Genomic DNA, 13783 nt, shown 5'->3' on the forward strand with positions numbered 1-13783 from the left:
CCTACAATTATTTGATCAATTGTGTATAATATATAGAGAATATCAATTGTGTATAATATATAGAGAATATCAATTGTGTATAATATATAGAGAATATCAATTGTGTATAATATATAGAGAATAATTGTTTGTCTCAGTGTAAGATAATAATATATATATATATATATATTTCATCGGGCACCAAAAGTTATATTTCACGGGTGGAGCATCCATATGCACTAGTGTAGTGTTCTGACAGGAGATGAAATATACTGCGATCTTACACTGAAATAAACATTTTTTTCATTTTTTATAGGCATAAAAAAGAAATTAAGAAAATTATTGCATTTCCTTCTTCAGAAAAGTGCTCCAAATTGAATATAAACGTAATGTCATTTCTGACAAGACGTCGTTGAACATATGCCCAACTCTGTACCAGCTAAATTTAGATTTGGACATGAGAAGGATGTTAAATTTCAAAGAAGTGAAAATACATAATTGATATTTTCACTGTCTGAAACAGTAATATCAATTTTATTTCACTGACAAATATATACAAACCGACGGAAAGCATATAATAAATAGAGGATATTTGTTTATTTCAGTGAAAAATCAAATTTTTAATTCATGAGTGTCATAGAAAACATATTTTTCACGAGTGGCAAGTGTAAATTTCTAATATGATCATGACTATCATTGGAGCTGGCACACTCCTGACAGGAGAGTCTACTGTTTCTTTGAAGGGGTGGCAGGTTTGAAATAATCACATGATCATGGCAGGTGTTGGAGCCGGCACACTCCTGACAGGAGAGCCCACTGTTTCTTTGAAGGGGTGGCAGGTTTGAAATTATCACATGATCATGGCAGGTGTTGGAGCCGGCACACTCATTAGAGGATCGTCAAATGTCTCTGTAGGGGTGGCAGGGCTTGGCTGGTAAGATGAAATCTTCTCCGATAATGAGTCATAGGCCTGGTGAATGGCTTCATTGTGCTGTAATATAAATAGAATGTCAAATAAGATATAAACAATTGTATATAGATAAGATTTTGAGAAATTGTTGCCAAAAGGTTCAATATCATATTTGTAACAAAAACGATATTACATAATAGGTCAAACAAGCTAGGATTTGTTAAATGAGTTTATTGAAATTGAAAAAAAGCCTTGGCCAGAACTTAAAAATCATTTAAGAGATTCATATGAAACTTAGCACACAATGATGTCATGTTGCCTGTATCAATAGCCAAACTTTTTTTTTATCTAATATTGAAAAGTGTTCCACAGCAAAATATGTTGCAAAGATTCAAAGTCCGGCCAAGAAGAGTTTGGTAAGGTGCAAGAACACAACAGGCAGTGCTCTAGCCATGTTTTGAAGGGGGTAAGCTGCTAGGTCAGAAAGGGCACTTCTGATGCCTATTGAATGAGCCTTAATGGCTCCGTTGTAAGCACCATCCACGGCACCCCAGCGTATCATAACCTATATGATACCCTTGGCAAATTGGCTAGGGAAACTTCGTAAATCTTAAAATTTAAGCATTTTCCGACCAATGAAATAGCCGATAACAAAAAGTAAAGAATCTCCTTTGTGAAAAGCCAGCTGCAAATATTAACAATATCCTGCCTAAAACGATTTGATCTCATTGGATTATTTTGAATTGAGATTAAATCCGTAACTTCTCGGCCATTTCTGCACTGCATGAGGTGTGTCTCATGTGACTAATCAAGCGGCTAGATTTCACCTTATTAGTTATTCATGATTACGAGATTTTTACAGCTGATCTGCCAAAGTTATCATACAGGTTATGATATGCTGGGGTGATGAGGATGGTTAGCGCCAATGTTCAATTCTTATAGTGTCTATGTTGTAACTACTTTCAATGTTTATAGTTTGTTATGAATACCTTTATTTACCTGATATTTTTTATTTGAGTGTCAAAATCATGCATATTGATTACTTTTATACTAATTTCTGAAAATTGACTCTGTCAAACAAAAGGGCATAGCAGGGTGGAGTAAAAAGGCAGCATAGTGCTGGAAAGGGGCAGTTGGGTGCCTCACCCTGCTATGCTGTTTAGGTCTAGCTGGAGCACTGCCTTGGCAATCCTAAGTAGTAAATCTTTATTTCATTGCTAGTATAGTGGCTTGATGGGTAGACAAGGCAAAGCTAGTTTTAACTTGTCTCTTCAGGTTTAATAACAGCGCTTTGGAGTGAATTCTATAGCTAAGCTTGTCTGATGTTTTTCAGTAAAAAAAGAGCATACAACTCTAAAATCATTAAAGCCAGAATTGAAGGCCTTGTTGTACATTTATATATTTCTCTGGCAACATGTGTACTAAGTTCCATTTGAATATCTTAAATGATTTATGGCCAAGTTTCAAACATGTCATGTGATGTGTACCAAGTTTCATTTGGATATCATATATGATTTATGGCCAAGTTTCTCACCTGTCATGTGATGTGTACCAAGTTTCATTTGAATATCATATATGATTTATGGCCAAGTTTCAAACCTGTCATGTGGTGTGTACCAAGTTTCATTTGAATATATTAAATGATTTATGATTTATGGCCAAGTTTCAAACATGTCATGTGATGTGTACCAAGTTTCATTTGAACATCTTAAATGATTTATGACTTATGGCCAAGTTTCAAACATGTCATGTGGTGTGTACCACGTTTCATTTGAATAATCTAAATGATTTATGGCCAAGTTTCAAACATGTCATGTGATGTGTACCAAGTTTCATTTGAATATGTTACATGATTTATGACTTATGGCCAAGTTACAAACATGTCATGTGGTGTTTACCAAGTTTCATTTGAATATGTTAAATGATTTATGACTTATGGCCAAGGATCAAGTTTCTTATGCCAACACTGACAGAGCTTCAGATCAGCAATATCACGAAAACACTTAAGTCAAATCTCAATCTCAAACTCATTTTAATATATAACATCAAAAGTTGATTGACAAGAGTACCGCCTGCGGGTGCTGAACGCTCGTCTGATTTTATCCTTTTACAGTTTATTTATTTCATATTGTTCATTTGATAGTGAACAGGTATTCCAAAATTTGAAAGTGATAGCTTTAATAGTTTGCTTGTAAGTGACCCAAGCACAAAACTTAAACAATGAGGCAAGCTAAAAATTACAAAGTCCATTGATACTAAAATATCCCCCAGCCACCCCCTAGCCTTCCAAATGTGTGACACAAATATCTGTTTCATATATTGAAGGCATTATCCATTTATTGTCTGTGAAAAAATTTGAAATCAATCCAGCAAAAATTGAAGAAGTTATGTCCAATTCTTAAAATCAACCAAAATCCATCAAAATTCATGTATTTTACCCCCCCCCCCCAAAAAAAAAAACAGGTGAGACACAGCATCATTAGAGTACAATGTGGAGAAGGGCATTAGATCAACAAGTTCCCCAAGTTTCAAATTGATAGCATTGATAGTTTCCATGTAAGTGACCTAAACGCAATACTTAACCAACGCCTCCTCCGACGATGACGACAATCAAGTGACGACAATAGCTTGTCATTTATTTAAAAAATCAGACAAGCTAAAAATCATACATGTTTTTTAAACCATTTAAGAGCACATTCCATCATTATGAGTGACATATTCTAGAATATGTTGATAAAAACCTTTGGTGAAGATTCCAATGGAAAAAAATTCTACTACCAAAATAGTGTTTGAGTACAATCCATTATCTTTTTACAATTACTAAAGTATATTTTTGGCTGTAGAATTATTATTTTCTTCAAAATATTGACTTTTTTTATCAACACATTTTATTTTAAAAGCATGTTTTCAAAAAGAATAAAAACATGCAAGATTTAAAATCATACTATATGTTTAAATATGGTAAAATGAGTTGAGTCCAGATTGAGATTTGACTTAAGTATTTTCGTGATATTGGGGCCAGATCAGCACTATATTTGTGCAATTAAAAGAGAATCCAATCATATTTGTTTCGAGCCTATAAAACTTAAGCAAATGGTATACGCAATTATTGAACGTAAAGTATCTTCTTTTCATATGTTCAGCATCGTATCTTATCTGGAGTTCTGAACCAACGACGTCAATGCTTTGACAATATCTTAATTTTTATCCTGGTGGTGTTAGTAGTTTATACTCTGGGTCCCGGTGTAAGGACACTGAAGGGTCCCAGAGTGACAGTTCAACCACAGCACACCTTTCCTGGGCAGACTATCAGGCGGTTAACCAGTACTACGTGCCTTCACCTCTGCAAGGAACTGACAACTTCTGTACATGCCAGGGGCAGTGGTACAGTGCAAATGGTCGTAGAAAGGATTTCATAACTAATCACAACAGAAGTGACCTGGTCCGCCCAGGAATCAAACCCGGGTTGTCCGATTCACAGTCCAATGCTCTACCGATTGAGCTAACCGGGTGGTTTAACTTTTATCCTTAGAAAAATCCAGACTTTAATAGCTAAGTTTACATACCCCTTGGTTTGGTTTGAGCTGAGCGAGCAGTTGTTCGAGTCTCTCGTGCGGTAATCTATGGTGCACGTGGTGTAGTAGTCGCAACATGTGACGCATCACATTGTGTTTTGTCCAACCACCCTGATTGCAAAATGGAAATACAAGATATAGCACATATTATTTCTGAATAGACAGACTTACAGTTTATATGCATCACATTGTGTTCCATCAGAACACCCTTTTTGCCAAAAAAATGGAAATACATATTTCTGAAAAAACAAACAAACAGCTTTGTGTTATCGCAGTTATGTTTTGTCAGACCACATTGTTTGCAAAGGATCAACTATAGTACAGAATAACATTTTTGAATAAACATCTCATAGTTCTTTAAAGGGACTGTACACCAGATTGGCACCAATAACAGTTTTTCTCTGTAACAAATCTCAGGACAATTATTTAATAAAATGTTATACTCTTTGATATCATAATTTAAAAAAAATACCAAAATGTAAAAAAAAATTGAGTCAGAGACCGGATCCACACTGGTATCGTCAAAATTAAATGTTGTATCCACTGTGCTAATATTTAAGCTATACACCTAACTTGGTAATATCAAGTGATAACATTGACTATCCAATCACGCATAAGAATGAATTCTACTAGGTAGACATACCTAGTAATCTTTTTTAATTGAAATTCAAAAAACTGTGAAAAATAAATAAATTGTAAACTATGTGGTACTTCAGTCAGTTAGTTTCAATACATTGTACACATCGATACCAGGTTTATGTCAGTTTTCGACAATTTTCTTCTTTTTTTCCGCTTTTTCATCATAAGTGTATAGCCCCTTTAAAGTGACACTTATATTCAAAATCAATACAAACACATATATAACAGACATAAATTTTAAACTGCTCACTAAACAACGCACTTTAGAAAAATATTAATTACTAATAACAAGATTATGACTGTGTATTTACTACCTGAAAATGATTGGTGAATGCTAAAAGATTTACTCTGATCTACTATCATATTATAAGGTAAAAATACCGTGTTCTGCGCTTTTCTTTTAAATTAAACTCGGTATCCCTCATATGAATCATTGATTTTAACATTTATTCATCTTTTTTGGTAAAGGGGTTAATTGTATTAATTGTGGTAATTCTATTTGGGAGTAAGAGTGCAAAATACCGTACGTGAAAAGATGGTATGTCTTCCTTAGGCTTATGAAATGATAGTAGATCAGAGTAAATCTTTTAGCATAGGGTGCGTGTTTTTTTGCAGAGGTTTTACCAGCAGAATGTCCCCGCAGAGCGGGGATTTTAGGGGGGGGGGGGATTGTGGCTGGACCGAAAGTCAAAGTCACCACTATTCCCCGGACCTGGGGGGCCGTGGTTACAATTGACTGGTGCATAAGTCATGCATATTGGTAATATAGTGTACCAGTTACGGCAGTACACTTTAGTAATCACTATTACACTTTAATGAATGACCCAAGGGTGTACAATACACTTTACTAGATTGCAGCTGTGAAGCTTCTATAGTCTAGAGCTGTGATGTATATCGGTAGATCATGAAAATAATAAAATTAATAAAAGCAGCTTGAAATATATTTTATTCTTTGCTAAACTATTCCTACCATTCCTTGACAAATAAAAATGTCTACAAACATAAACCTACCTTGAAGATGAACTCTTACTCCTAAATAAGATTTACCACAATTAATAACATTGTTTTAATATTCCAAAAAGGATGAATAAATGTCGAAAACAATAGTTCTTATGAAGGATACTGAGTTTAATTTGAAAGAAAGGAGCATCAAAACACAGTATTTCTACCTTAGGAGACTATAGTAGACCACAGTAAATATTTTAGCTTCACCAATCATTTAATATTTTTGTGCTTTCTGCAATTAAATACACAGTTACCATCTTGTTATTAGTAATTATAATTTTCCATAAATGCATTATTTAGTAAGTTGTCAAAGGTTTATCAGTCCAAATTAATGTTTGTAATACATGTGTATGTATTGAATTTGAATAAGAATGTCACTTTAATCAATATTCATAATCAATGGTCATGGGCCTTAAAGCTGCACTCTCACAGATTGAACGTTTTGAATGATTTAATTTTTTTGTCTTGGAACGAGCCAATTTTAACGAAGATGCATGAAAACCAGTTGTACAAGACTGCTGACAAAAAAATTAGATTGCAGATTTTTACATTTAAGTTAAACAAGAGGGCCAAATGGCCCTGAATCGCTCACCTGTGATATATTGCACATTGGTTTGATAAGAAATCTGGATGGTTCAAAGTAGTTAAGGTTTCTTAGAAGTCTGGGTCATTTTTTACCCCAATGCCAAAGTTGGGACAATAATGGTAGAGGTCCACTTAATGATGTATTATGCCAAATAGCTCTAGTCCTTGTGAATTCGGAGAGAATTTTTTTTAATGCTTCTATTATATACAAATATTGAAAACCTAAGCCTATGAACACGGGGCGTGGCCAATTTTGACCCCAGGGCTAAAGTTTGAACAATCTTAATAGTGGTCCAATAAACGATGCTTCATACCAAATATCTAAGGCCTTCGGCTTTTGGTTTCGGAGAAGAAGATTTTTTAAGTTTTCATCATATACATATATAAGGAAACCCATGACCGCCAGGGTGGGATCATTTTTTGACCCCAGGGCCAAAGATTGAACAATATTGGTACAAGTCAACTAGATGATATATCATGCCAAATATCTAAGCTCTTGTCACTACTTGATTTTACGTGTGTATCTATATATGTATATTTGTTATTAATTGTTGTATGTGGCCCATATTGAAAATTTGTATGTGTACTTAATATGTTATCCAGTTTAAATTAAGACGTTACTTGTCTTTGTGAGTTCGGAGAAGATTTTTTAAGTTTTCACTATAACACATATAGAGAAAACCCATCACCCGGGGATGTGGCCAATTTTGACCCCAGGGCCATAATTTGAACAAATTTTGTAGAGGTCCACTAGACGATGAATCATGCCATATATCTAAGCTCTAAGCCACGTAAGTTCAGAGGAGATGATTTTGAAGTTTTCACTATAAACATATAGAGAAAACCCATGACTCCCCAAGGGGGCGGGGCCAATTTTGACCCCAAGGCCATAATTTGAACAATCTTTGTAGAGGTCCACTAGACGATGAATCATGCCAAATATCTAAGCTCTAGTCCAAGTAAGTTCAGAGGAGAGGATTTTTGAAGTTTTCATTATAAACATATAGAGAAAACCCATGACCCCCCGGGGCGGGGCCAATTTTGACCCAAGGGCCATAATTTGAACAATCTTGGTAGAGGACCATTTGGTAATCCTACCTACCATATATCAACGGCCTAAGCCTTGTGGTTTTGGAGAAGAAGATTTTTAAAGTTTTTCCTTTTGGTTGCCATGGCAACCAGAGTTCTGCATGGAATTCAATTCTTTGAACAATTTTCAAAGGGGACCACCCAAGGAACATTCCTGTAAAGTCTGGATGAAATTGGCTAAGCGGTTTATGAGGAGATGTCGTTTAAAGTAAAAGTTTACGGACGGACGCACGACAAACAAATTGTGATCACAAAAGCTCACCTTGTCACTGTGTGACAGGTGAGCTAAAAATCAATGTTTTATGCATTTTTCTTAAACCGTTAGTAACTGTTTAAGCCAAACGGTTTAAGCCATAAAACTTCAATTATCGAACAAAAATATGAAAATCTGCGATCTGATCTTTTGTCAGCAATCTTTTATCGTTGGTTCGCAGATATTTATGCAAATATTTGCTCTTTCCAAGACAAAAAAGTTGTAAAAACAGTATATCTGTGAGAGTGCAGCTACAGGGACTAGACACCAGATGATAGCATTTCAAGAAAAAAAGAAAATTGTCAAAAAAACTTAAATACAATGTTGTGTACAATGTATTGAAATCTTACTGATGTACATTTCTTATGACACATGCATTTTCTGCGGTTTTTGCAAATTTTTCAAATTCAAAATTTTGTGGGTTTGTCTACCATGTTAATCCCAGTAAAGTCAAATATAATGTCCGTCAATATGTATCTGTACTAATCACTGGACTTTTACAAGCTAAATATACACACTATAAAATGGGGAACCATTATGCGCTATTTTTAAACGGAACAGACACAAAATATTCTTTTATCGGCCCCCTACTTGCTCGCATTGACAATTCTACGCTTTTATTAGGAAATATTGTATTAATTAGCCAATTTTGGACCATTTTGTGTCTAAGTCCCTTTAATAAAACAACATTAGTATCACTTTCAAAACACTACAAACCTTGAAGAAGTGGTCGAACACGACCAAACAGAAATCTTCGTTTGAGAAATCGTCGGCCATGGAGATGAGGTAGGATACTAAAGTGTGGAGAAACGTATCGTCAAAGTGTCGCTCCCCCTGACAGATGGCTAGAGAAGGAAGGATTTGACATAATGCGAACCGATCTCGCTGCCTGCCCGCCTACAACATAAAAAAGTTGGGTCCTTAAGATACTATTTTTTTTTTTATTATACCTCATTTATATTCTCTATGTTAAATTCCCTATACCCGAGTGGTCAATATTTTTTTAATATTGCCCAGTAATGTTGACTGGCAAGTAATCTCCCATGCGCAGAAAAAATGAATGTGCGCTTTAGAATTTTAAATTGCCACATTAATAATAAGAGCTGATGCCCACACAATAAGGCCAAAGTTTTTTATTTTTCGTTTTACGGGAATTTTTTCAAAAACAAGCGCCAGGAGGAGGGAATAAAAATAAGAAAAAGATGTCGAAAAATGAGCATCGAGAAAATAAAATAAAAATAAGATGGATTTTTTCGGATTTTTTTCTTTTTTTTCAGAAACATTTAAAGAATGTATGTTTTGAAGTTGTGCACACTTGTTTCGTACTCCATACTGCCTGTTGTATAATAGATCTGTATAATAAAGTCAAAACAAGATGTCATTTTCACAAGTAGCCACAATAATGCACCTGTCAATTGTAACCAGGCCCCAACCCAGGTCTGGAGAATAGCGGAGACTTTGACTTGAATGTCAATTTTCGTGGATTTTGTGGGTTGGTTTATCAACTAATTCAAGATCCCAACGAAACTATGACCTTTAATTCTGAAATCATACTGTTTATGTAAAAAGTATACATGTATAATCATGAATATAAATGGTCACAATATACAACATGTAAGTAACTTAATCATTGTTTTACTATTAACACATATATATATATATATATTTATATTTATATATAATACTTTACCTCAAAGATAATAAGCTAAAGTCAGTGATTAGTACTTGCATTCAGTATTTTTGTATGGCATTGCCGGAACATTAAAACAAGCTCATTATTCACACAGTTAAATTTGAGTACTTGACACAGTCAGATTTGAGTACTTGACACAGTCGAAGTGGAGTATTTGACACAGTCAGAATTGAGTATTTTACACAGTCGGATTTGAGTATTTGACATAGTTGAAGTGGAGCATTTGACACAGTCAGATTTGAGTATTTGACATGGGCGGATTTGAGTATTTGACACAGTCAGATTTGAGTATTTGACATGGGCAGATTTGAGTATTTGACACAGTCGGATTGGAGTATTTGACACAGTCAGATTGGAGTATTTGACACAGTCAGATTGGAGTATTTGACAGTCAGATTACAGTATTAGACTCAGTCGGATTGGAGTATTTGACACAGTCAGATTGGAGTATTTGACACAGTCAGATTGGATTATTTGACACAGTCAGATTGGATTATTTGACACAGTCAGATTGGAGTATTTGACACAGACAGATTGGAGTATTTGACACAGTCAGATTGGAGTATATGACACAGTCAGATTGGAGTATTTGACACAGTCAGATTGGAGTATTTGACAGTCAGATTACAGTATTAGACACAGTTGGATAGCAGTATTAAACACAGTCAGATTGGAGTATTTGACACAGTCGACCAACAATTTAGAAATGTAGGGCCATTTCGATGTTTTTGCAAACTAGACAAGCCCTTGTTTTCCCCTCAAGAAAGATTTTCATAGGATTTGAGTATTAGACACAGTTGTGCTGCCTGTCGACCTACCACAAAAAAAATTCTAGCCCTCAAGATAATCTTAACGACCTACCTTTTATTTTAGAGATGTTGCTATTTTAAGACACGTTTTTTGTCTTTTTGCAGTAGGGTAGAGACCCAATTATTGGGACAAGTGATATGAGGTAAGTATCTGACACATCACAAAATGGTCTGGCTTTCTGCTGACCTATAATTACACTTAGGACCAACAGTCTTTGCCTTAATTTTTTTTCAGCACTTATTCTTTCGGGCAAGTAATTGAAGAAAACCACTTGCCCAAAAACAGTTTTACTTGCCCAAAATAACCAATTCATGCGTAAATGTACGAAACCCAATTTTCAATATAATAATAACGTTCAATCAGGATTTGTGAATTGTTGCTGAAGAAATTATGGAAACAGAGAGATCTAAATTTCGGCTAAATGCACTTGCCCATTCGGGCAACCACCTGGGAGCTTTGAATTGCCGGAAACAGTATTTACTTGTCCCGGGCTTCGGGCAACCCAGTTACGACGAAGACTGGACCAAAAAGCATTAATAAAATTGTGAATTCTCGCTTGTGCATGTACTTTTTTGGTGATTAGGCTTGATCGAATGAAATAATTTGACCAAATTAAAATATTATTTTATTACATATTCAATATATATTTTTTGATATCATTAAATAATACTTAGCTGATAAACATGCCTAACCTGCATTGTGTAGTACAGGGCAGTCATAGCTGCGACCTCACTCTCCTTTATGAAGATCAGGAAGAGCTGTGAGGGGGGCTGGGGAATGGGTGGTGGGTCGTCTGGCAGACGGGCGGACACAGGCCGAGTCTGGTCCTCTACAACAAGGCCCGCCAACGTAGGAAGGTACTTTGTGATCAGCACAGGCTCCTGGGATGAAAATTATTATCAGAAACTAACATGTACATTGGGGGCAGTCTGGGTAAGCAGTAGCTATAGCATACATAATAAATTTGGGACCGGGGAAAATTTTGGACACAACTGGAAAATCGAGATATCAGAGATTGACATAGCGAGATGGACTGTACCTTATTCTTTGAAAAGTTAAGCTTAAAACAAGTTTCTGGACGCCTTAAATTTTATTCATAAAACCATGCCATACATGTACTTAAAATGAAAACTTAAAATGAAAAGTTTACAGGTATATATGTAAAGAGTACCAGTTTCGGCTCCTTGAAGACTTGGTTGTCAATCATATCCCAGGCTCCAAGCCCCAGACCCAACATCCGCAACAGTAGCACAATATCAGCACTTTCCTGTAATAGATTTGAAATGTAAGAAATTTACAATTACTCATAAAATGATAAAGACTTGGTACCAGGATCATTCCTTAAGTTAAGTTCAAATTGTACAAGACCTCTTATACATGTACCTAACTGAAAAATATTTTTATATCTATCAAAGCTTTTTGTTACAGGATCATTCATCAAGTTAAATTCAGCAACTAAATTATACATAATAAGACATCTTATGTACCTGGGGGAAAAAAACATTACTGAAAAATATTCTTATATTACTCGAAGCTTTTCATAACCAATGTGACTTGAGTTTGAAAATCCATAAAATGTCCCGCAAAGCCAGCATTAAACATTCATTATATCTCAATATTACTATATTCTGCCAATACCTAAAGAACTACAATTGATAATGTCGTTGTTATAAGATTTGCAACTAAAAATAGCAAGAAAGGAGGAAAACCATCATCAGATACCCCCGATACATTACTAGGCTATGTGTACAGTTTCATTAGAGCAACTTAAGTCTTACTCATAACTCGCTTCTGGTTTTGTGAAGTAAGTGCAATTTTTATGTTCAATGTGGCTGGACCACAAAATACATCTGAATGGCTCTCTCAATAAGACTCACCCTCGGCAATGTGTCATTGTTCATGCAATGTTGTAAGGCCCTAACTATGGACAGAGCAACCGTATTCAAGGTGTAAGGGTCACAGAGGATCATCGACAGGTCCCTGGAAATATATTTTGGCAATAGCATTTAAAAGCATGATATTGATTTAAAAACATACAGGTCTGGTATATATGGATAACATTCAATTGTGGATGTCAAATTCCTTTCAATATATATTTGACAGAAATTGTCAGAACAATGTTCATACTTGGTGGAGACATTTTTACAAATTATTCAAGAAATTTAGCCTCAAATAAAGCTATGACAGAATTACTTATTAAGTTCAAATAGTATTTTTTCTATACCCGAGAACAAATTCCTGGCCACGCTTGATATTGTCAAGAAACCCCTGGAGTTCTCTAGCTCTTTTGGAATCCACAAACTTCTCCCGGATACATGCATCAACACACCAAGTAAATTTATGACAAGGGTCTACGGCACAAATGTCGTTAACTTCCTGATCGTGTAGGGACATCAACAGCTCAGCTCTCAATGTGCAATAGTGCATATTTCTTGTTCTTAAAAACAGAGTTCTCAGAAACTGCAGGACCATGTCATAGAGTTTAACACTTTTTCCAACCATGTTTGTAAGCTTTTGTATAACTTCACCCTGTCGCCTTGCCTTTGGCGATAATAAAAAGAATGTTGATTGGGAGTTTTCATGACTAAACAAAGTGTTTTCTTTTTCTCTGATGTACTGAGACAGCAATGGAGAAACTTCATCGCCAAACAGTGCCTGGTTTTCTTCCCAGATCTGCCGTTTAACCTCAGTAGCTGCCTCTTTATACAGATCTTTGTCCCCCAGAATTTCTTTCAAATAACTGTCCTTAATTTTAGGCAGATTTTTCAGCATGCACATAACAACTGGCCTCAGTGAATCAACTTTGATCACACAGAAGCTCTTTTCCAGCATAGTCTCAAGCTTTTGCAGCTTGTCTGGATCGTCCGCTGCAGCCAAGTCATTGATCTTTTGAATTAGCTTTTCACGCAACTCTTCCAAGACAGAGTGATGAAATTCAAGTCTTTTAACCCCATGCAGGTCAAGAAATGGCAACGCAGGCTTTAGCGATGGCAAGAGGACTCCGTTCTCTTGTTGAAATTCTTCTATAGCACCTATTGGGTCTGAACTATTTGTTAGGGCCTCCCGCAGGCTGTCTCCCCCGGGGATTCCAAGTGGTTCTAGTCCTGCCATCTTTATTACAGAAATAATGCAGTTGAAAATGTAGGTTTAAACCATCAACACTGAATTTGACAAAGCAAGGACAGCAAAACGGTCGCGTATTTTTTTTTATTTTACGAAATAATATAAACGGAAGTTGATAGATT

General features: G+C 35.5%; 1 protein-coding gene across 1 annotated transcript; it reads right to left on the minus strand.

The window, feature by feature from the left end:
* Positions 1-557: 557 nt before the first annotated feature.
* Positions 558-13781, minus strand: LOC128223830 (negative elongation factor B-like). Its single transcript, XM_052933249.1, has 7 exons — positions 12763-13781; positions 12416-12518; positions 11710-11805; positions 11231-11419; positions 8753-8932; positions 4456-4575; positions 558-970 (listed from the first exon to the last, which is right to left on the minus strand). Exons 1-7 carry the CDS (start codon positions 13647-13649, stop codon positions 830-832), a joined length of 1716 nt encoding a protein of 571 aa, XP_052789209.1. The 5' UTR covers positions 13650-13781; the 3' UTR covers positions 558-829.
* Between the last annotated feature and the right edge of the window lie 2 nt (positions 13782-13783).

This window comes from Mya arenaria, chromosome 17 (assembly GCF_026914265.1).
Source record: "Mya arenaria isolate MELC-2E11 chromosome 17, ASM2691426v1".
Lineage (NCBI taxonomy): Eukaryota > Metazoa > Mollusca > Bivalvia > Myida > Myidae > Mya > Mya arenaria.

Bases quoted from the DNA above. Each gene is read 5' to 3' on its own strand.
- LOC128223830 (XM_052933249.1), bottom strand. From the start codon at position 13,649: ATGGCAGGACTAGAACCACTTGGAATCCCCGGGGGAGACAGCCTGCGG. The intron at 4,576-8,752 runs GTTTGTAGTGTT...TTTTGCAATCAG, and splicing joins TGTTCGACCACTTCTTCAAG to GGTGGTTGGACAAAACACAA. The intron at 971-4,455 runs GTATGTAAACTT...TTTATATTACAG, and splicing joins AGCTCAAACCAAACCAAGGG to CACAATGAAGCCATTCACCA.